Source organism: Microcaecilia unicolor, chromosome 12 (genome assembly GCF_901765095.1).
Source record: "Microcaecilia unicolor chromosome 12, aMicUni1.1, whole genome shotgun sequence".
Classification (NCBI taxonomy): domain Eukaryota; kingdom Metazoa; phylum Chordata; class Amphibia; order Gymnophiona; family Siphonopidae; genus Microcaecilia; species Microcaecilia unicolor.
Window position 1 is genome coordinate 86,658,962 of NC_044042.1, and position 23,751 is coordinate 86,682,712.

The following is a 23,751-nucleotide window of genomic DNA, read 5'->3' on the forward strand; positions in this document are numbered from 1 at the left end:
ACATTTTTTTTTTTTTAATGGGCGAATGAACATGTGGATAAAGGTGAGCCGGTCGATTATTGTGTGCCTGGATTTTCAAAAGGCATTTGACAGAGTACCTCATGAAAGACTCCAGAGGAAATTGGGAAGTCATGGGATGGAAGATAGTGTTCTACTGTGGATTAGAAACTGGTTAAAGGATTGAAAACAGAGAGTAAGATTAAATGGTAAGTATTCTCAATAGAGAAGGGTAGGTAGTGGGGTTCCGCCGGGGTCTGTGCTGTGACCGCTGCTTTTTAACATATTTATAAATGATCTAGATATGGGAATAACTAGTGAGGTGATTAAATTTGCTGATGACACAAAGTTATTCAAAGTTGTTAACATCCCAAGAGGATTGAAAAATTACAAGACGACCTTCCGAGACTGGGAGACTGGGCATTCAAATGGTAAATTATGTTTAATGTGAGCAAGTGCAAAATAATGCTTGTGGAAAAGAGGAATCCAAACTATAGCTACGTGATGCTAGGTTCCACGTTAGGAGTCACCGACCAGGAAAAGGATCTAGGAGTCATCATTGATGATACTTTGAAATCCTCTGCTCAGTGTGTTGCGCTCACAAAGAAAGCAAATTTATTATTAGGAAAGGAATACCCCAATAAGACTGTTCCTGCGAACACCTCTCCGGTACTATGTAAGCCACATTGAGCCTGCAAATAGGTGGGAAAATGTGAGATACAAATGCAACAAATAAAAATGAAGATGTTTGTCTTTTTTATCGCTCCATGTGCAATTCTGGTCACCGCATCTCAAAAAAAGATGGAATTAGAAAAGGTACAGAGAAGCGACAAAAATGATAAAGGGGATGGGACAACTTTCCTATGAGGAAAGGCTGGAACTGCTTGGGCTCTTCAGCTTGGGGAAAAGACAGCTGAGGGGAGATATGATAGAGGTATGTAAAATACTGAGTGGAGTGGAATTGGTAGACGTGAATCTCTTGTTTACTCTTTCCAAAAATACTAGGACTAGGGGGCACACAATAAAGCTACAAAGCAGTAAATTTAAAATGAATCGGTGAAAATAGTTCTTCACTCAACGTGTAATTAAACTTTGGAATTCGTTGCCAGAGAATGTGGTAAAAGCAGTTAGCGGGGTTTAAAAAAGGTGTGGATGGCTTCCTAAAAGAAAAGTCCATAAGCCATTATTAAGATAGACTTGGGGAAATCCACTGCTTATTTCTGGGATAAGCAGCATAAAATGTATTGTGCTGTCTTGGGATCTTGCCAGGTTCTTGTGACCTGGATTGACACTGTTGGAAACAGGATGCTGGGCTTGATGGACCTTCTGTCTGTCCCAGTATGGCAACACTTATGTACTTATGGTTGGATAGGTCTGAGGGCAGGTCCCACAGAGGAGTCCTTCAGAGACTTGAATTAGCCCTCTCCTTAAGTCACTTCACTGGCTCCCTATCCGTTTCCGTATTCTATTCAAACTTCTCCTATTGACCTATAAGTGCATTCACTCTGCCACTCCCCAGTACCTCTCCAATCTTGTCTCCCCCTACGTTCCCCCTCGAGTGCTCCGTTCTGTTGATAAATCTCTCTTGTCCGTCCCTTTCTCCTCTACTGCTAATTCAAGATTCCGTTCCTTTTATCTTGCTGCACCTCAAGCCTGGAATGGACTTCCCGAGCCTGTACGTCTAGCCCCGTCTTTAGCCGTTTTCAAGTCCAAACTCAAACCCCACCTCTTTACCACTGCTTTTGACCCCTAACTCGTTTACCCTGTCCTTTGTCCTCACCTCTTTATTCCCTTACCCTTAATTGTTCTGTCTGTTTACTTGTCTTATCTAGATTGTAAACTCTTTGAGCAGGGACTGTCTTCTGTGTATGGTGTACAGCCTGCGTATGCCTTGTAGCGCTATAGAAATAAGTAGATAGAATTGAAATAAACATAGAAAATGATAGCAAATAAAGACCATTCAGCCTTTCTTTAGTATCCAACCAGACCAACTTGTGGGCTGTGTCTGTTGACTAGTGGAGTCGAAGAAAGAAAGTAGTTTTTGGTGGTTCGCCCTCTAAAGTATATCGTGCAGCCATGGAACACTCAGTATTTCTCTTCCTACTGTGCAGCTCCTGGACTGTTCTTCAGAAGCAACTTTTGACCCAGTTGGTTAGCTCTGTGTCAGTTGAGTTTGGTGGCCCTTCTATGAGATTTATGCTTTATTGAAGTTTTTCAAGGGCTCTGAAGAGCTTTGTCTTTGAGCTGGGGTGCTCCTTAGTAGTGCTGAGTTGTTCCCCCTCCCCTAATTATCTTGGATTCTGCCCTTATATAAGGAACATATTCTTCCAGATAATAGTGCACAAGCATTATGGATGATGTCTAATGGATTCTTGTGCCGCCTGGTCTCCTGATGCTGTGAGACAGGCTATACCTTTTCTGGCAGGTCCTGAAAGCATTGCAGTTTTATGCTTCTTGCTATGCCGCTGTAGTTTGTGTATTGTGACAGACTCGGGGGCAGTACTAATGTTCAAGTTCAGGGAAGTTTTCCCTACTTTGACATTCATTAGTGACAATGGGACCGAGCAAGATTGGTTCTTTTAGTCTGATCTTGCTCTTTCCGCCGGTTCTCGGGACTCCTACCATCAAATGGTTCTTATTTCTCTTAGTTTGGAGCAGACATGGCTTCTCTTCAGTTCCCTTATGATATTTTTATTTTTTATTTTATTTGTTACATTTGTACCCCACATTTTCCCACCTATTTGCAGGTTCAATGTGGCTTACATAATACCGCAAAGGCGTTCACCAGTCGGTTGATAACAAGTACAAGGTTATGTTGTGGTCCAATGAGGTGGTTGTGTGTCAGGAAACATGAGGATCAGAGGGAGTGAAGATTGTGTATTGTCCAGTACGATTATTGGTTATGCTATGTTGCTGGGTGTGGGGATTTACGTTGGATCAGTGGGTAAGTCTTCTTGAAAAGGTTGGTTTTTCCACTGGTCTCTTTTAGATGCCATCTGAAGCCTCAGAATTAGCAGGGCATAGAGTGGGAAATCTAATCTCTAGCCAGCCATTTTCTATTTCCTCAAGTCTGTGTTGCAGCAGCCACGTTTCCATGCCTCCCAAAGGATTCGGTTTCACATTTGGTTAATTTCACTGAAGCTTATGGCAGTTTCCTGCCAGAGTCATAACATCATAACGAGTGATATGGGATACTAAATTACCAGAAGAACTATACAAGCCTATGAATGGGTTTAGAATTCACGTAAGATGACACTGGCGGTTACAGAAGATTCTATAGGAAGAAAGTGAACTGTTGCAACCTTTCAATAGAGTTATCAAGCTAACGCCATTGTTAGTGGGAGTCGCTTGCAGCGCATAAGGACACTGATGAACAGTAGGAAGTGGTAACGCTATGAAAATAGAATAATATTAACTCTGTATGAACACAATGTTTGTTAGATTGTGGTGGTGACATCAGCTTTTTGACCAGTAATGACGTGATGTAACCTAAATGGTATATTTAATGTTGATTCTGTTGATACATCTGTGGAAATTTGTACAAAAATGTGTGAATGGTGAGAATGAGTGAGTGTGGTTTGATTAGTGATACTCAAGTAGTAGGATACATTCATATATATGTCATGATAAGATTAATAAATATTTTTGCAATGGTACATAACTGTGTTTAGTGGTTATACTAGCTATTTAATAACATCTAATACAGTTGCATGTTTAAAAAAATGAGTGGTTTTTGATTTCTGTCTTTGCAGTATGCTACTAACTTGTCTAGGGTGTATTATTCTCAATTTCTATCATCTTCAGGGCTCTCACTGCAATTATCCTTAATGGGTTACTTTCTAGCCCCCATTGTTTTAGTAAGCTTCAGCAGATTGCATACTCCAGATGTCAACTTCATCATCCTGACATTTTCTGCATCTCCTGTATGGTCTGTGATGCATTTGCCTGGCTTTCTTCCTGGTACTATTACCAGGGTTACTGGATGGCAGCATCAGCTGAATTTCCTTTCTAGACAGGATCCATTTTTCTTTAATCAGCAGGTGTTCCTTCCTGAAGCTATTTGTGCTATTTAAAGATGGAGTTTCTGCTATCTTATTTATTTATTTATTTATTTTAGCGTATTTATATCCCGCATTTTCCCACAAGCGCAGGCACAATGTGGCTTACAACAGTGCATGAAACAATACAATAGGAAAGGGAAAACATAGGATGACAGAATAGACAGAGAAAACATGAAGGGGTAAACTGTTCGGCAGGAGCCAGTGGATCAGAGACCCTGCCAACCAACAGCAGGAGAGTCAAATGGCCGGGCTCGGTAGGGAGTAAGCTTTTGAAAATAAGAATGTCTTTAGAAACTTTTTGAAGAGTGGATGGTCGGGTATCCTTTTTAATTGCTTCGGCAGGTCATTCCAAGATTTTGCACTGGTATATGGGAAAGTTGAGGCAAACATACGCTTGTATCAAACTTTCCTGCTGCTGGGATAGTGAAGACAGAGGTAGTTGCGCGACGACGGCAGAGCATTTCTAGGGGGTAGATCAACCAGATTGAGCATGTATTCAGGGGCCTCTCCAAATATGATCTTATGCGTTAAAGAACAGATCTTGAACCTGATGCAATCTTTGACAGGGAGCCAGTGCAGTGCGAAACGCAATGGCTGTGCATGGGCAAAGCGCGATTTGCCTAGGATTAATCTGGCAGCCGTGTTCTGGGCTGTCTGGAGCTTTCTTAGCAAGTAGTCAGGGCAGCCAGCGTATATCCCGCTGCAGTAGTCCAAGTGAGACAGGACAAGCCAGTGAACGAGAGTACGGAAGAGGACTCTAGGCAGGCAAGGTCTAATGCGCTTCAGCCGCCACATCGCAAAAAAACATTCTCTTCGCGACAACCTTCACTTGATTGTCCATTATCAGGTGGTTGTCCAGCTTGACCCCAAGGATTTTCAGGCTATTCAGAATGGGAAGCTTAAAGGCATTGACATTGAGAGAGGAGGGAATGACTTTATTATGTTGAGACGAAAGCAGAAGGCAATGTGTTTTTGTCTTCATTGATCTTGAATTGAAATACGTTTGCCCAAGAGGATACGATGGAAAAGCTAGCCTCGAACTTCTCATGGATTTCTGTCAAATTGGAGTTAAAAGGGATGTAGATGGTTACATCGTCAGCATAAATAAATGGGTTGAGATCCTGTTTAGCAAGCGCTTCCGCCAGAGGGGTCAGCATCAGGTTGAAGAGGGTTGGAGAGAGAGGAGATCCTTGGGGTACTCCACAATGTGACTCCCAAGGTGCAGAAATGGCTTTAACTCGGTACGTGCGTGATGCCAGAAAACCCTTGAACCAGTGAAGCACATTGCCGCCAATTCCAAAAGTATCCATAAGAAAGGATAAAAGCTCATGGTCCACAATGTCAAATGCACTAGACATGTCAAATTGTAACAATAATATTTTCTGGCCCAAAGAAATTTCTCTCTTGAAATTGGACATGATGGTTACAAGAACAGTTTCAGTACTAAATTGCGGACGAAACCCAGATTGAGAGTAATGTAAGATATCAAATTTAGCCAGGTAGTCCATGAGCTGTGAATGGACTAGGTTCTCCATCGTTTTGACCAATAAAGGAATTGACACCACCGGGCGATAGTTAGAAACGACATCCGCTTTAAGTTTTGGGTTCTTAGGAATAGGCGTTAGGAGGATATGACCGTGCTCTGAAGGGAAGAGCCCGTTGCCAAGCATGAAGTTTAAATAGGTTGTAAATTCCTCTAGGAAGCAATGAGGGGCAGTTTTGAGCAAATAGTTCGGGCAAGTATCAAGGCCACAATGCTTATTAGCAAACTTAGAAAGTGTTCTAAAAACCTGGTCGACTGTCAGGCGTGAGAAAGTGGACCAGGAGCGATTCGCTGGGCACACTTCAGTAGGAGAGGCGAGGGAGTCAAGGAAGTCATCAACAGCAGTTGTGCTACTGTGGAAAGAGGCACATAACTTCTTGATTTTATCATTGAAATAGGCAGCAAGTGTATCTGCAGAAGGAGGGTCCGCTTGTAAAGATGTCGTCCTACTGGTGTCTAGGAAGGAGTTTAAGAGATGCTGCAACTGTCGTGCGTCTTTCCCGATTGACTTCAATTTGTCAACAAAAAACGAGCGCTTAGCCTGTTTGATTGCATAATTGTACTTGCGATGACTTTGCTTCCAAGCATTCAATGCTTCACCTGATTTAAGTTTGCGCCAAGCTCTTTCTAGCCGTCTAGTTCGAAGTTTAAGCTCTTTTAAGTTCTGATGAAACCACGGCGCAGTTCTGCGGTTATGAGATGTTTTGAGTTGCATCGGCGCTATATTGTCTAGGACATACTTACAGCGCTTTTCCCAGGCGGTGAGGAATTGGGATGATGTTGGTTGAGGCACCCAGTTAAGATCATAAACTGAGTGCCAAAACAATTGAGGATCTATAATACCTCGAGAGTAGTACGTAGTTGGAACACTTGGCTTAGAAGTTCCTGAGGACGCCCAGTGCAGGTCAAACTGCAATTTCAGGTGATCGGACCAGGGCATTATACTCCAACTGAAGTTATCCAGTTTGAAAGTCAGGTCATCTGGAAATCGGAAGGAGAGAAGATCAAGTGAATGACCTTGTGAGTGCGACAGGCAGATACAGCGGCAAATCAGGGCCCAGAGGTGAAGGAACTCCAAAAATTGTTGAGCAGCCAGTGAAGTCAGATCATCTAGATGCAGGTTAAGATCTCGAAGTAGTAGTATGTATGAATGGGCCAGGCAGATGGCTGATATGAACTCAAGAAGGTCAGATTGGCAGCTAGACCAGGAGAATGGAGGCCTATAAAATAAAATACAAACAAGGTGGTTGCGCAGAGTGCGGTGATGAATTTTTACCGCGGCTATTTCAAGGTAGGAGCGATGTATCACTGCTATTCCTCCACCTCTTTTCTCAGTCCTATCCCAGTGCACTATCTTGTATCCAATTGGGCAGAGATCTAACAGTATTGGATCGTTGGGAATTCAAAGCCAAGTTTCAGATATAAAGAGGAGATCAAGGCCATCTGTTGTAATCCAGTCTGAAATTAGGTCTGGCTTATTCTTCACTGAACGAGCATTAATATAGCCCACTCGAAAACGACGAGAATGGATTGTTTGAGGTCTTATCTGAGGAACCGTCAAAAGACATCTCGGCGGCGCTGTAGTTGGTGCAGATGAATCCTGAGAAAAATTATGAGGAGAATGCTGGGCTGGCAATCGTCTACCTCTGATGATGATGGGTAGGCAATTCAAGTATGGTTCTTCTGCAGACAGCGTTGAGCATATTAAGATAAATATGAAAAAAATTAGAAATAGGGCGAAGGAGTAGGACATGGCAGGGAAGACTGGGAGTTGTTCGCTTTGGCAAAGTTTGATGGTAGGAAGGTGATGTTAATGTAGGAGATATGGCAGCTGACTCCTTCCAAGGAGAAAAGGCAGCTACAACAGGCAGGCAGTATGGGAGGGGTGAAGCTGATATTTCCTCCAACGAAGATGTAGCACAAGAGAGGCAACAGTACAATTCAAAAGATGCCAGGATTCCAGACCAGCAAAAGTACAGCAAAAGCAAGTCAGGGAAGCCCAGAGTCTGATTCAGAGAGTGCCCAGGCCAGGCACAGCACAAACTCCACCCACGAACAGCTGATTGGGGCGGCTAGAGTGGGAGGCGGAAGCAGGCAGCAATTCAGGGCAGCGGATGTCCTCTGAACAGCGGAGTCTAATGCAGAAGCAAAAACCCTCCAACTGCTCGAACAAAGTCCTCCTATGGTGTGGGAAGGAGCAGCAGTCCAGGACCGGCAAGGCGGATCAAAGAGATACTCCGCACTTCTCGACGCTGCACTCCCAACCCGAACGAGCCGTACCGTGTCTGGTTGGTGGTGGAGCCGCAGAGAAACCAGCAAAACGGAAATCGGAAAGCAGGCTGCAAAACAACAGGGAACACAGTACGTCGAATCCCCAATCCAATTCAAATGAGGTTAGCAAAAACGCGTCAGATGAATGCCGGCTTAGTACGAAAGTATCCCCGGAGCTAGGACTGTACCGTTTTGTACAGCCGCCATTTTTCTCTCTGTTCATAGTGCCTCACTGTGCTCCACCCTACCCATTTCATTGGATTGGCTGGTTTTCTTTTTTTTTTTTTTTTTTTTGCATTTACAAGGCTCAGGAGTGTATCATTCTGAGCTATCACCTGGCTTCTTTGTCAGCCTCATCTGAGCGGTGTCCTATATGGTCTGTTTTAAGCTCAGGTATTTTATCTTCATCAGCATTAATGATCAACTTTTCACTCTCGGGTTTCATATGGGTTTCAGCCTTCAGTACATAAGCACATAAGCATCGCCATGCTGGGACAGACCAAGGGTCCATCGAGCCCAGCATCCTTGTCACCGACAGCGGCCAAAAGAACAAGCAATTTGTCCCGCCCATCCTAGAAATACTGTATTATTCCCTCGTCCATTCAATAACATTCTATGGCTTTTTCCTCCAGGAAGCCGTCCAATCCTTTTTTGAAGTAGCTGTGCTTAGTTTCACAAAATTGGCTGTAGCTTACCTTGCAGCTTCAGCTGTGCTTAGCTTTACAGAATTAATTGCATTATCGTCATAGGGTAAGTTTTCATCTGCTAGCTGTAACCTCAAGAAAGTGCTGGACTTTGCCTTATAGAATGAGAGGTGCTTCCCAATAAGAATCAGCTCTGGTTATCTTAACAGACTCTCTGTTCTCCTCACAGTCTCCTATGGTTGTGCTTCACCTCTGAGCTCTTTCTGCTATACTTCCCAAAATTACCTGTGTTTCACCTCACAGAATTGCTCTCCACCTCAGATTTGCCTACACTAGACCTTAAAAAATAAAAAAAAAAGCTTGTGCATCACCTCATGGGATTTCCTCTGCGTCATTTCCAGAATTATCCTCACAGAATCAACTGGATTTAACCTCACAGGTTTTAGTGGACTTCACAGCACAGTATTATGCCCACATGAAACTGAGTTAACATAATCTTGCAGAATCAGCTAGGCTTTGACCTTAAGTCCTTGAATCAGTGTTGAAGAGTTTCACAGATTCAGTTCTGTTTCAACTCTCTGGTTAGGTTTTGCTTTTAGTCTCAAGAATCAGCTGTACTTCAACTTCTTAAACAAGCTATGCTTTAGCTTCGTTGGCTTTTCTGTGGTTGTCCTCCCTGGTTCAGTGGAGCTTCAACTTGTCGGTGGTGCTTCAGTTTCCTATGGTCATGTCTGCCTCAACTTTTCACTGTGATATTTGCTTCAGTTTCTCAGTGCTAGCTAAGTTTCAGCTGCATCGCATCTCTTAAGGTTCTCTATCTTGCTGTCTTTTATGTCCATGAGCTTCTCGGTATTTTCTGTATCTCAGCTTCACGGTATACATGATTGTCTTTTGGATTTGCAGTATCACTTATGTTTTCCATATCTCAGTGTTGGAACTTCAGCTTCTTAGAATTGCGTGTAGTTTGCTTTATTTTTCTACCTTGCAATATAAACTGTTCAATATACATCTATCTATATAGTACCGTGTTAGAAAACATGTGGAGGAGTGGCCTAGTGGTTAGGGTGGTGGACTTTGGTCCTGGGGAACTGAGGAACTGAGTTCGATTCCTGGCACAGGCAGCTCCTTGTGACTCTGGGCAAGTCACTTAACCCTCCTTTGCCCCATGTAAGCCACATTGAGCCTGCCATGAGTGGGAAAGTGTGGGGTACAAATGTAATAAACATTTAAAAAAATAAAAAAATAAACGCCATTTCCAGAGGACATGGGCATATTATCTACTTGCTTTTTAGGTGCTGACCCAAATTGGTTCATGGAGCTCTGAAGGAAAATTATTGAGTTGGAGATGATATCCTGCTTTGATTATCCCTAGGGAGCAGAAAAGAATTGTTCAACCTAATCTTTTATGTTTTTTGTGCCATAGAAATCAGTCAGGAGACTGCAGTGAACCCTGTTGATATTGTTAGCACCTTGCAGGCATTACAGATGCTCAAGTATTGGAAGGGGAAGCATCTAGTATTAAAGAGACAGGTAAGGTTTGCATAGGAGGGTGCTACAACATACTGAGCTATCAATAAGATCATACCCAGTAGAAGGCAGCGTTACACTTATGATGACCTTGAACTTCTGTAAAAAGAAAAACAAAAAAGGCAACAGTCTACTTGCTACATAAAAGTCTGTTGTAAAAAGTAGACCGATACACATATATAAAAACAAATAAATAATTTATTCAAACCAAGATAAAAGCAGTGACGTGGCCACATTTTGCCCTCAGGCTGCGTCAAAGTGCACTTTGATCCAGAGCAGTGTCTGTTAACAAGCACAGCTTTTTTTGAAGGGATGTGTTGATCACCCCTGATTTTTAGTTTTACCCCTGACGCAGCCTGAGGGCGAAACGTGGCCACGTCACTGCTTTTATCTTGGTTTGAATAAATTATTTCTTTGTTTTTATATATGTGTACCGGTCTACTTTTTATAACAGACTTGAACTGCTGTAGCCTAAGAGTTTTATGTGCTTACATTTCTGCTTCTTTTGTTGGATTCAGCTTATGCGTTTTCAGTAGTCAAAAGCAAGTTACATTCAGGTAAAATAGGTATTTGTGTCCCTGGGTGGTTTACAGTCTGTAGACCCTATTATTGCACTATTTTCCAGTACAAAAATGAATTGCAGAATTCACTGTTTGTGAATTGTGGTTTTTAAAAAAATCTCACATTTACTAATCTGTTATTGCGATAACGCAGATTAATAAATAGTGCCATAAATTTTTTTCTATTAAACCTAACCTACCATGTTTTAAGTTTCCTTTCTTGCTCTTTTCCTGTAGGACTTAATTGATGAATGGGCAGCCAAAGAAGCAAAGCGATCAAACAGCAACAAGTCAATGGATCCCAGCTGCCTGAAGTGGACACCCCCCAAGGGAACTTAATTTGTCGCTTTAAGCCAGGGTATTCCAGCAGTAGGGACGCCCCTAGGAAACTGTTGTATTTCTTTAGGTTGGCTGGTTAGCACTGTACTCTCCTGGTCTGCTATATTTATCAAAGCCTCATGGAAGTATAAGCACCCCAGCCTACAAACTCTTGCTTTGAAAAGTTGAATGTTCTGGCCTCAGTGAGGTTGCAAGAATTAGATCTGTAGTTAATCATTCAGAAGCTCTGTGCAGAGTACTTCATCCTCATGCTCTTGCTGCAGTGGGACTTTGTTGTTCTTCCTGTAGACTCATTGTCCTCTTACCATTGGATGGCGTGTTTTCTGCATGGTCTGTGCTTTGAAATTAAGTCCAGAGGAGAAGCAGTGGAAACCTGGCTGGAAGGAGGGATTTCACAGTACAGCCTTTTAAGAGAACATTGTATTTTAATCCCAGTTTGTCTTCATCCCTCTCCTACCCTTCATTTTAAACATGTAAACCTGAGGACTCATAAGTTCTTGATTCTTGTTTACAGCTTACTGGATTTTGCTTAAAATGACTACAGAATTTGAAAACCAGGAAATAGTATGTTGTCTATAATTCAATTTACAGGACTTGAGCAAAAGATGAAAGCAAGAAGACATGGCTTGTATAATTGACAAGATGTAAAGTTCATCTGTCTTGGCACATAGCTTTGAGATTTGACTGCATTTTTTTCTGTTCTTCACATAGGAGTTGGAAGGTAGAGAGGTAGGCTTGAATACATGAATTGTTGCTCCCCTTAGTTTGGAGTGAGTTAATTTTCTTCAGGGTTTTTTTTTAAGCCTCAATATTGATTGTCCTATTTTGAGCTCTCACTCTTTTCTATTTCTGGTATCTTCAGTAAAGAAGCAATTGTTGGAAAGAGAACTGATAAAAGCTCACCCAGTGTTGTAAATTTGCCATATAAGAACAAACTAAGGGGACTAATTCAAGTTTATTAGTAACTTACTATCCCGTCTAATGGGATATTCCATCTAGGCGGCATACAGACTAAAAGCAGACTAGATAAACCGATTAACAAAACAAAAAACACAATAGAAAAGAAAGGGAGAACTCCAGTCTGATAGAAAAGGAGAGGAATGTAAAAAAAACAAACAAACATTAGGTTCTCTGCTGTCTAAAGTGCATAATGCATGTTTTTAGGGTATTTAGCTATGTGATATGAATGCTGCAAACCAATGAACAACGTGTTTAAAACGAATCTTACCGTGAGTGGTCCATGGTAATGCGAACTGATGCACTTTCCCTCTTTCACGCTCCATTCCTTCTGTGAAGGGTCCATTTGTGGCCCAGTAGACACCCATGTTTTTGGCTTGAGCATACCTCCTCCCCTCCCCCCCCCCTTCCGATTACTGCTGTAAAAAAAAAAATGTTAACTATGACTCCTGAGGTGTATTTTTGGGGGGTTGCCATAAATCATATGGTTTAATGAGATTTGCAGTAAGCCACTATAATGAACTGCTTTACACACAGAATACATAGTTCCTGTATATTTACAGCAAGGGATTTTTGTTTGTATTAATGGTAACACCAATATGTGCATTAATGTTAATGCATTAGTAATTGAAATAGTCATTCAACACATGTTATGTTAATTCAGTTTAATATATAGGCCCCTTAATTTGTGTTTGGATAATGTAAGCCATCCTGGGAAGGAGGGATTTGGTAATGCTTTTAATTTCTTTTTTATTTTTTATTTAAGAACATGAATTTTCTTTAGTCTTGTAGAAAGACATGGGACTTCAACTCTCCTCAAAGTGTGAGTTCAGCACAGATATCAAAGTCTGAAAGATTTGCACTTAAAGGAAGAGAGGTCTTGTCATTGAAAAATCGGAGTCTTCTGAGCTGTGATGCAGTAAATATTTACTTGATGTGTCTTCTCATTTTAACCACTGATAGCTTTCCTTCTACATTAGTTCAGCAAAAAGAAGATGGTGGAACTTTTTTTAAAGCTTTCCTAAGTCATCTTTCCTAAAAATGGGTGCAGTATTTATTTTCCCATAGAAAGGAAAGCAAGCAGGTACTATTCCAGTGCTAGAAGGTGTTTGTGAGCAATGATGTATTTATGCTGAGGATCACCAAAACTTCCAACAAACATTTTTGCTTAAATTTGGCTTGGTTTCCACTAACAATAACTTGAATGACTTTATTCCATTAAAGTCAGGTGGGTATGAAGAGACATCTGGACATCCTATGTGTTGATGAAGGTTCCAGGATTACAGCTACAGTAGTTTCTTTGGCTCATGTAGCTGAAGGTAGATGCCGGGAAAAAAAGTGTCACGTAAAGGTTCTGTTTTCAGAATGACTGTTGTATTCATACAGCAGTTTCACCATGGCGGTTTGACAGAAATAAAACACATAGTGAGTAAAACAAAAATACTTGTAAATCTGTTTCTTCCTAATAACAGATTAAAATTAAACATGGGCCCAATAGTTAAAGGATTTATGCACCTAACTGAGTGTTTAGAAATTTTTGAGGGCTGAGTGCATACATTTGTACTCAATTTCACTAAACTCTAAATGTAGGATCGTAAAAAGTGGTTGGCAACAAGGGTGGATTTAGGACAGGTAAAAGCAGTTAAGAGCCTAAATCTGATTTTCAGTACTAGGCTCATAAATTAAGCAAACAAATGGAAGCCTAAATATATGACATAACTTTTAAGCTCCTAAATTAAGATGAGTTTTTAGTTGAAAAGTTATGCTCCTAAGATTGCCTGAAAATAAGGCACAAATTTAGGAGCTCAGCATTTTCTGAATATTGGGCACCCTGATTTCACATTATCTTGTATAACTGCATCAGTATTCTTTCATAGTCAAATATAATTATGCAAGTATAGCCAAAGCTAAGACCACTTTGACAGTGCTACAGAAATCTTGACTTACAGGAAGCCAATGATTAGGGCATGTTAGTGGTCAGCAACTTATTTGCTACTAATGTAGCTTAATAGTAGTTATTTTAACACACAAGAAAAAAAAGTCACTGTAGCAGTGCACAGAATTTTATATTTCTTGCATTAATCTTCATAATTAACTGTTTTTATATTTTAAAATATTTTAAAAAGTTAATTATGAAGATTAATGCAAGACATGAATTTTGTTCACTGCTTTAGTGGTTTTTTTTCTTGTATATTTTGATTGACTTCATTTCTCTTGTGTTGTTTTTAATACAGCACATGTTAATGATAAGCTGCTCTGCATGCACATGTATGACTATGCAAAAGAAATAACACAGCTTGCAGTAAACGTCAAAAGCTGCTATTCAGTGAAAGCTAACACCTCAAGGTTTCTTAGCTTTCTCCAAGGACCAATTTAAAGGGTTTCTAAACTTCCCCGCCATCAGTTTTACAAAGTGTGGCTCTCCAAACCTGCCCCCACCACCACTATCCTTGCAAAAAATTTTAAATGCACGCTCTGATCCCTTTTTGTAAAGTTTGCAAGTTCTGTTGTGTCTTTCCCCCCCCCCCCCCCCCCCCAAAAAAAAAAAAAAAAGGATTATCTATGCTGCCTGGTACGGGGGCAGGAGTAAGCAGTGATCACTCCTGCACCTCACTTACATAGCAGACATCTGGTAAGTGTCAAAAGAGGGAGGGAGAGCTTTGGACGCATGATCCTTAGGGGTCCTCAGGGTGCTGTTTTGAATGTGAGCTACCAGGGCAAGAGTGACCAAGGATTGCTGTCCCCCTCTCCTTCCCGAAACCCCTATGTAAAGGATTTAGGCTTATGGATTTACATCATCTGCAGCTAGTACAGAACACAGCTATTCGAATAATTCACAACACTAAGAAATTTGACCATAGTACTCCACTTTTGAAGGGACCTCATTGGCTACCCATTGCCCATCATATTACATATAAGTTCCTACTAGTCTTTAAAATTCTTGAATCAAAAGAACCCTTTATCTTTACCACCACCATCTCTCAATCTCTTCGCTCACAAGATCAGAATTTACTTGTAGTTCCAACCTACAAACAAATCTTTCATAAACACACTTGTGCTCTGATCTTTTCTGTTCAAGAGCCACACCTTTGGAATCTCTTACCTACCTCTTTGTGACCTTTGAATTCTCTGCGGGGTTTTAAGACACCTATTTCGAGATCCATTCACTTAGGCCCAAAAAATGTTTCATAATATGCCTGTTTTCTCCCCTGTTCACTTAGCACATCCTTTTGTCTGTTCCGTCCTTATCTTTCCTCAATCAAATGGAATTCCTCCCCCTTTCTCCCTTCTGTTATGCACACTTATCTTTCTCTTTTTTTTTTTTACTCTGGATTCCTGATTGGCGGATTAGTAAATCCTAATAAACTTGAACTTGATAAGTGCGAGGTAAAGAGGTTGTGGAAGTCGGGGACACCCTTATTTTAATAGAAACAGATCTGGAACTTGGACTTGTCACCCTTTGTAGACTCAAGGAGTTTTGGAGTTGGGTTGGTGGAACCACAATATTTTTGAAGGGGGGATGGAACATCTTTCATATGAGGAAAGGATAAAGAGGTTAGGGTTCTTCAGCTTGGAAAAGAGACAGATGAGGATGGAGATATGACTGAGGTCTATAAAATCCTGAGTGGTGTAGAATGAGAAGTGAATTTTTTTTTTACTCGTTCCAAAAGTACAAAGACTAGGGGAAGCTCAAGGAAGTTACATGGACATACTTTTAAAACAAATAGGAGAAAATATTTTTTTCACTCAGCAAATAGTTAAGCTGTGGAACTTTTTGCCGGAGAATGTAGTAACAGCGGTTAGCATATCTGGTTTAAAAAAAGGTGAGGAAAAGTCCATAGTCTGCTATTGAGACAGACATGGGGATGCTACTGCTTGCCCTGGGATTGGTAGCATGGATTGTTGCCACTATTTGGATTTCTGCCAGGTACTTGTGACCTGGCTTGGCCACTGTTGGAAACAGGATACTGGGCTAGATGGATCAATGGTCTGACTCAGTATGGCTGTACTTATGTTACACTGGTGGCCCAGCCCTTTGGGGCCTGCTTGTCTTGCACTACTGTAGCTGGGAACACATGACAGCAATGCAAAACAATTAATACAGGATTCACTAACCTGTGGTACTGAAATACTGCAGCTTATGGGCCCTGTAATAAAATTTCTCACTGTAAAATAAATGAGCTATTTTACTGTAGGTAGCAAATAGATCCCTAAATGTGTTATTTCAGAAATAAAACATATAGGCCTATATTTGAATACTGGCACCTGTAAATCATATGCTGCATTGGGTAACAGGGTTGTTGTAATCCACTAAAAGAAATTAGTCTGCCACATTGATACTAGTATAACAAATTTCTAACTCCAAAGTTCCACTTATTTAACTTTTCAATTGTACTGGACACTGTACAAGGCACACCTGAGGTGTGGAGTAGAGTCCTTTGCAGCTCCCTAGAATTGGTATTCCTGGGAGAATTCTGTGCCAAAAGAAAAATCTAAACTTTTGTGCAGCATTTTAAAAAATTTTTTGTAATTTTTTTGCACAGAATTCCCAGTCATAGGTCTGACTACTCCTCCCCAGGATTGAAAGCCCCCTTACCACCTTTTCCCTCTTCAGGCTCCACCCTGTCCATCTTTCGCTCTTGTTCCAACTGCAGTTATCTCTGTTCACTGCCATCTTGATCCCTTCTCTATCCCTCTGACTCCCACCTAGACATATATTCTCTGTCCTCAAAGTCTCCCACTCCCACACACATACCTCCTCCTTTCTCTCTTGGACCTACTATTCAGTGCTGGCAACCGCATACCTATCTGAGTGAACTTAGAACAGCTCAAAAGTTCAGGATGCTTTCCCAGGGCTCCTTAGTATCACTATACCAAAGAGGGTACTGGCTATATTCTCTCAATTTGAACGCTTCTACTCATATTCAGATACATCCAAGACACAGGAAATAAGGTTCATCACAGGGAAACACCGAAACCAGTATTGATTATGGTCCTTTGCATGAGCTTCTTCTCAATCTATGGCAGTGGTCATAGCCCATTTGAGTTCTGCCTCCATCAAAGAGATTTACAGAGTTGTACCATAGACTTCTGTCCATATGCTCATCTTTCACTATTGCTTGGAACAGGACTCCCAATGCAACAATTGGCTTTGGCCAGGCTGTCCTCTGGAATTTATGTGGGGCTAGAGTTCAACTCATTTTCCCTAGACCTAGTTCTTTTCTATTCTTTTTTGTTTTTTAGGCAGCCTGAAATGGAGTCATAAAACAAGGCAGTGGGCACCAAAAACCACTTGAGTAGCTGCCCATGGCAGTGCCACTAGTTGTATTGTTCCCTTTGAAGCTAGGAAGTCGAATGTGTGAGGACTGCCATAGTCTGCTTGTCCTCAGAGAAAACTGTTTACAGGTTATTTCTTATAGCTCCATTTACTGTAGGAGGTGTTCTCAGAAGACAGCAGGATAAAAATCATAAATCCACCTCCTCAAGGAATTGTATTCTAATAAAGCTTGTAACGGACTTAGGTGGTCCCAAACAACAGTGGTATGAAGGTGCACTTGGTTGAGCTTTCTCAAAAGCTCTTCAAGTTCCCATGCAAGGCTCCATCGGTTGACCACCCGTGTGTAAGGATTTATATCTTCTTGTCCTCAGAAGACCTGCTTTAGGTAAGTAACTGTTATTTTCCTTTTTACTGCTCCTGCCTATGGATTAAGATTGATGTCCTTTGCCTACGTATAGATCCTGCAAGGGTGAGTGAGGGAACTTGCCCATTGTACTATAGAACCATGCAAATTAAACCCAGTGAAAACGAACTTGCTGTATTATGCCCTGCACTACTTATTACTAGGGGACCATCCTTTGTGGCCACATGGAGGGGCATAATCGAAAGGGACGTCCAAGTTTTGATGAGGATGTCCTCGCAGAATGTCCAGATCCAGGGGTGGGAAAACCCGTATTTTCGAAACAAGATGGATGTCCATCTTTCGGTTCGATAATACGGTTGAGGACGTCCAAATCCTGAAATTTGGTCATTCCTAGACTTGGTCGTTTCTGATTTTTGGTGATAATGGAAACCAAGGACGTCCATCTCAGAAATGACCAAATGCAAGCCCTTTGGTCATGGGAGGAGCCAGCATTTGTAGTGCACTGGGCCCCCTGACATGCCAGGACACCAACTGGGCACTGCAGTGGACTTCATAAATTGCTCCCAGGTACATAGCTCCCTTACCTTGTGTGCTGAGCCCCCCAAAACCCACTATCCACAACTGTACACCACTACCATAGCCCTTACGGGTGAAGGGGAGCACCTAGATGTGAGTACAGTGGGTTTCTGGTGAGTTTTGGAGAGCTCACTGTTTCCTCCACAAATGTGACAGGTGGGAGGGGGGATGGGCCTGGGTCCACCTGCCTGAAGTGCACTGCAGTACCCACTAAAAACTGCTCCAGGGACCTGCATGCGTTGTCATGGACCTCAGTATGACATTTGAGGCTGGCAAAAAATATTTTTAAAGATATTTTTTGAGGGTGGGAGGGGGTTAGTGACCACTGGGGGAGTAAGGGGAGGTTATCCCCGATTCTCTTCAGTGGTCATCTGGTCATTTTGTGCACCTTTTTGTGCCTTGGTTGTTAGAAAAACATGACCAGGTAAAGTCGTCCATGTGGTCGTCAGGACGTCCTTGTTTTGATTATGGGCCAAAGACGTCCAAGTGTTAGGCACGCCCAAGTCCCGCCTTCGGTATGCCTCCGACACGCCCCCTTGAACTTTGGCCGTCCCTGCGAAGGAAAGCAGTTGGGGATGTCCAAAATCGACTTTCGATTATACCGATTTGGATGACCCTGTGAGAAGGACGTCCATCTTCCGATTTATGTCGAAAGATTGGTGTCCTCTTTTGAAAATGAGCCTGATTGTGTCCCAGCTGTGTATGAAGCATTTGCCTCTTGGCGCTTCCTATCACTATGGCCCAGATCCCATCAGTTGTCAGAGGGACATAAGATGGTCTCCCCCCCCCCCCCCCCCCCCCCCCCACCTCCATCACCCAGGTCATCCCCAGCATTACATTACATTCATCGTGGTTTACATCAAGAACAAACATTTTCAGGACAAAATTACAAAGAAAACTTGTTTAAGTCAATCACGAGAATTCAGCATACTCCTTATCTGTTAGGAAGAACATATTGCTGAAATAATAAAGTCTTGGACTTATAAAACTGCTTGTAATCAGTTAAGCATCTCAAAGTTGATGGTAAAGAATTCCATAAGCTTGCAGCTTGGTAGGTAAACAATGATGAAAATACTGTTTTATACACTAATTTTGCTTACACTTGGATAGTGGAGAAGTAAAACACATTTAGAAGAGTCACCAATATTCCTAACTTGTTTCATTTATCAATGGTAACGTTTGAGCAGGGGCACAGCTGTATAAAATTAGAAACAGCAAGGTGCAAAATGTGACACCTGGCATATCAAGCAGGCTGCTGTATTTCATTGTTTGTAATCTCTCTTTAATACTGTCTGTTTACAGCCCACATATATAGCATCACAATAATCAATGAGAGCTGAATCATTGCTTGAAGAATAAGCTGAAATGATTCCAGTTCAAAATTAGATCTAGTGTTTCAAAGTTTCCATAACAATTTAAACACCTTTTGAGTTGACCACTTGTACCTGTTTTTCAAAGGTAAGAAAATTGTCAAATATAACACCTAATATTTTTAAAGTTTTGTCTCCCAACACATATTTAATATCATTGACTTACAGAATCCTTATCTAAATCATGCTACTAAGAATTAAAAATTTTAGTCTTATCTTTAATGAGCTTCCAATCTTCCACTATGTTTAAACTTCCTCACCCTCAGGCAATCTGCCTCTCTTGCTCTCCTCCTCCTTCCTCACCCCCACTGACCACCTCTTTATCGCTCCCCCCACCCCCTTCTGCCTCTGTTTCACTTCTAGTCTCAACTCTTGCTGGTCACTTCCATCCAGCTAACAAAGGTCTTCTGTGGATTTGGATGTTTGTCTGCTAATAGTGCCATGGCTGCCTCTGCTGCAGAGACTAGCTTCCACACTACTGCTGCTGAGTTGTCATTGAATTTGGGCAGTGTGGAGGAAGAAGAGCTTGTTGATGTTGAGTATGAGATCAAAAAGCTCTTCTGCAGCATGCAGCTCGAATTTGGTCAGCACCCCTCAACAATTCAGTGCAGACACAAAGCCTGTTTCTCAGAGAGGCAGCCTAGACGTAAAGACATGAAATCCTGGGTTCCAGGTTCCAATTTCTAGGTGCTAAAACCCCATTTTAATTTAAATGATATTCCTGCAGACAGAAGTTGGTCGTCTTTTGACCTAATCTCGGGCTCTGAATTAGTTTCCATTATTAATAGATTGGTATTCGAACTGCCAGTTCAGCTCTCGGCACAAGCAGGAACTTGCAGAGGAACTCTCTGCCCTTCTCAAGGCCCATGCAGTCGAACGACCAGGAAAAGAAGGGAATGGATTCTAATCCAGCTACTTCCTTGTGCAAAAGAAAACAGGGATGTGTTTCTTCCTAGACCTAAGGGTCCTGAGGAAATTCCTGGCCCTAGAAAAGTTCAAGATGGATTCTCTGGACACTGCTTCCCATGCTTCAGGAAATCGATTGCCTATGTTCTCTGGACTTAAAGGATGCTTATACTCGAATCCCGATACTTCCAGCTCACATGAAGTATCTTTGGTTTCAGTTGGGGAAATGTCACTTCCAGTATCGGGTATTGCCTTTTGGCCTAAGTGCTACATTTCTACGTGCTACTCTCAGAAATGCAAAGAATCAGACTGAACTCAGAGAGAAAGAATAAAGAAAAGAATGCTTATTACCAATAACAGGCAATATCACTGGCTCTGAACATCAGCAGTTTTACAAAGTATGATACATAGAAACTATCATATAGAGGTCACAAAGCTGAAAGAATGAAAGATTCTTAGCTGCAAAGATTTAGGCCCTACTTACAGTCACAAAGGGGAAAGTATATTTCCTGGGGAATAGGCTTTGAGCATGGATATAAACTCTGACCTGCCTGAAGGATATTCCAACGTTTATCATGTGCACTATACCTTTATACTGCTATGTTACCTTAACACTTTCTCCTATCCCAGACCAATCGGAAACCCTGCAGTGGTGAGGTCATTGCCATATCTTCAGTTTATAAGTTATAGCAACGGGGGCCCTATAGTGGGTTGTAAGCATTCCAGTGTGCAAACGTCAGCATTGACTAACTAGCAAAACCGAAAAGGAAATCTGAGGGTAAAACACAATATGTCAGAAAATTCTAGAACACCTCACATCAGCTTCCAGGGATTTCACCAAGTGTCTTTCAGTAGTCGCAGTGTCACTACGCTGACTGGGAGTCCACATGTACCCTTATCTTGATGACTAGCTGGTGAAGAGCATGTTGCAGGAAAGTACTCAGGAGTCGATGTGGAGGACTATTCTGGTATTAGAGCTACTAGGGCCAAATCCCATCTACTCCCCGTCCAGCGATTGGAATTTATTGGAGCCCTGCTAGACACTCATGCTCGGGCTTTTCTCCCTGTGGTGCAGACAGACACTTTTGTCGCCCTTGTCATTCGAGTCCAAGTAGCTTGGCACGTCACAGCTTGGCAGATGTTCAGGTTGTTGGGCCACATGGCCTTTACTGTTCATTTGACTCCCACAGCACGTATTCACATGAGATCTGCTCAGTATACCCTAGCTTCCCAGTGGTGTCAGACCCTGGGGAATCTAGAGGATGTAATCCAAGTTCTGCCAGAGCTAGTTTAGTCCCTACTCTGGTGGACAGTTCAATCCAATTTGACTCTGGGACTCTCATTCCAAATTCCAGAGCCCGTGAATGTGCTGATGATGGATGCACCTTGCCTGGGTTGAAGAGCTCATTTAGACGGGCTTCATGGTGCTTGGTTATCCCAGGAAACAGATCTCCAAATTGAACGGGTAGACGTGAAGCGTCTGTTTACACTTTCCAAAAATACTAGGACTAGGGCATGCGATGAAGCTACAAAGTAGTAAATTTACAACGAATCGGAGAAATGTTTCCTTCACTCAACCTGTAATTAAACTCTGGAATTCGTTGCCAGAGAATGTGGTAAAGGCGGTTAGTTTAGCGGAGTTTTAAAAAGGTTTGGACGGCTTCCTAAAGGAAAAGTCCATAGACCATTATTAAATTGAACTTGGGGAAAATCCACTATTTCTGGGATAAGCAGTATCAAATGTTGTGTTCTTTTTTGGGATCTTGCCAGGTATTTGTGACCTGGATTGGCCACTGTTGGAAACAGGATGCTGGGCTTGATGGACCTTTGGTATGTCCCAGTATGGCAATACTTATGTACTTATGAAACCTTCGGGAGCTCCAGGCTATCTGGATTGCTCTAAAGGCTTTCAGAGATAGGCGGAACAACCAAATTGTAGTAATTCAAACAATCAGGGAGGCACCGGATCATGTCCTCTGTGTCAGAAGGTTGTCTGGATGTGGCATTGGGCGTACAAGCTTGGGGTGCTCCTCAGGGCCACTTACCTGGTGGGCAAATTCAACAGCCTGGCCTACAGACAGAGCAGGGTCATGCAACTGCACCAGTGGTCCCTCAACATGGGTGTTGCCTGTGAGTTCTTCCAAGCATGGGGCACCCCCTCAGTGGATCTCATTGGCACTCGGTCCAATCACAAAGTTCCTCAGTTCTGTTCCAGGCCCATGACAGACTAGTATCAGATGCCTTCCTCCTTCATTGGGGGACAAAACTTCTGTATGCATATCATCCCATTCCTCTTCTGGGAAGATTTTGCTGAATCTAAAGCAAGACTGTAAAGATTGGAGTGTTTTCCAACCCTCATAACGCAGAACAAGTGTTCTGTTCTGCACCCCAACCTCCAGTCTCTTGCCCTCACCGCCTGGATGTTGAGTTCTTAGAATTTGCTTCCTTGCATCTTCCTGAGGGTGTCTCCAGAGTCTTGCTGGCTTCCAGGAAAGATTCCACTAAAATAAGTTATTCTTTCAAATGGAGGAGGTTTGCCATCTGGTGTGAGAGCAAGACCCTAGATCCTATTTTGTGCCCTACATAGGCCCTGCTTGAATACCTTCTGCACTTCTCCGAGTGTGGTCTCAAGACCAACTCCATAAGGGTTCACCTCCGTGCAAATTAGTGCTTATCAACATGTAGAGGGTAAGCCCATCTCTGGACAGCCTCTAGTTCGGTTCATGAGAGGTTTGCTGTTGACAAAGCCCTCTGTCAAACCTTCACCTGTGTCCTGGGACCTCAACGTTATTCCCACCCAGCTGATGAAAGCTCCTTTTGAGCCGCTTGATTCCTGTCATCTGAAGTACTTGACCTGGAAGGTCATATTTTTGGTGGCTGTTACTTCAGCTTTCAGGGTCAGTGAGCTTCAGGATGCACCTTATACGAAGTGTCATCTTAACAAAGTAGTTTGTACGCACCCTAAGGCCCTACCTAAGGTTGTGTCGGAGTTCTGTCTGAATGAGTTGATTGTCTTGCCAATGTTCTTCCCCTGATTTCATGCCCATCCTGGTGAAAGTGCACTGCACACCTTAGACTTCAAGCAAGCATTGGTCTTTTACTTGGAGTCCACCCAACTTTTCATTTCTTTTGATCCCAACAGGATGGGGGTCGCCATCAGGAAACAAATTTCCAATTGACTGGCAGTTTACATTTCTTTCACTGATGCCCATTCTGGGCTGACCCTTGAGGATCATATCAGGGTTCACAATGTCAGAGCCATGGCTGCATTGGTAGTCTACTTGAGGTCAACCTTCATTGAAGAAATTTGTAAGGCTATGACATGGTCTTCATCACACACATTCACATCTCATTACTG

General features: G+C 42.2%; 1 protein-coding gene and 1 long non-coding RNA gene across 5 annotated transcripts in view; one reads left to right on the forward strand and one right to left on the reverse strand.

Annotated features, from left to right (window-relative positions):
- KAT7 (lysine acetyltransferase 7) overlaps positions 1-12,333 on the forward strand; it is a 93,898-nt gene extending 81,565 nt beyond the window's left edge. For all 4 annotated transcript variants that reach the window (XM_030221062.1, XM_030221063.1, XM_030221060.1 and 1 more), the window contains 2 exons: positions 9,940-10,046; positions 10,841-12,333. In XM_030221062.1, the coding sequence (XP_030076922.1) occupies positions 9,940-10,046; positions 10,841-10,942 (209 nt within the window). In that variant the 3' untranslated portion in view covers positions 10,943-12,333. The remainder of the gene's footprint in view (positions 1-9,939; positions 10,047-10,840) is intronic.
- LOC115481723 lies at positions 143-22,532 on the reverse strand. The gene is made up of 3 exons (XR_003943993.1): positions 22,457-22,532; positions 10,185-10,192; positions 143-154 (listed from the first exon to the last, which is right to left on the reverse strand). It is a non-coding gene; the product is annotated as an uncharacterized LOC115481723 (long non-coding RNA).
- Positions 22,533-23,751: the final 1,219 nt, after the last annotated feature.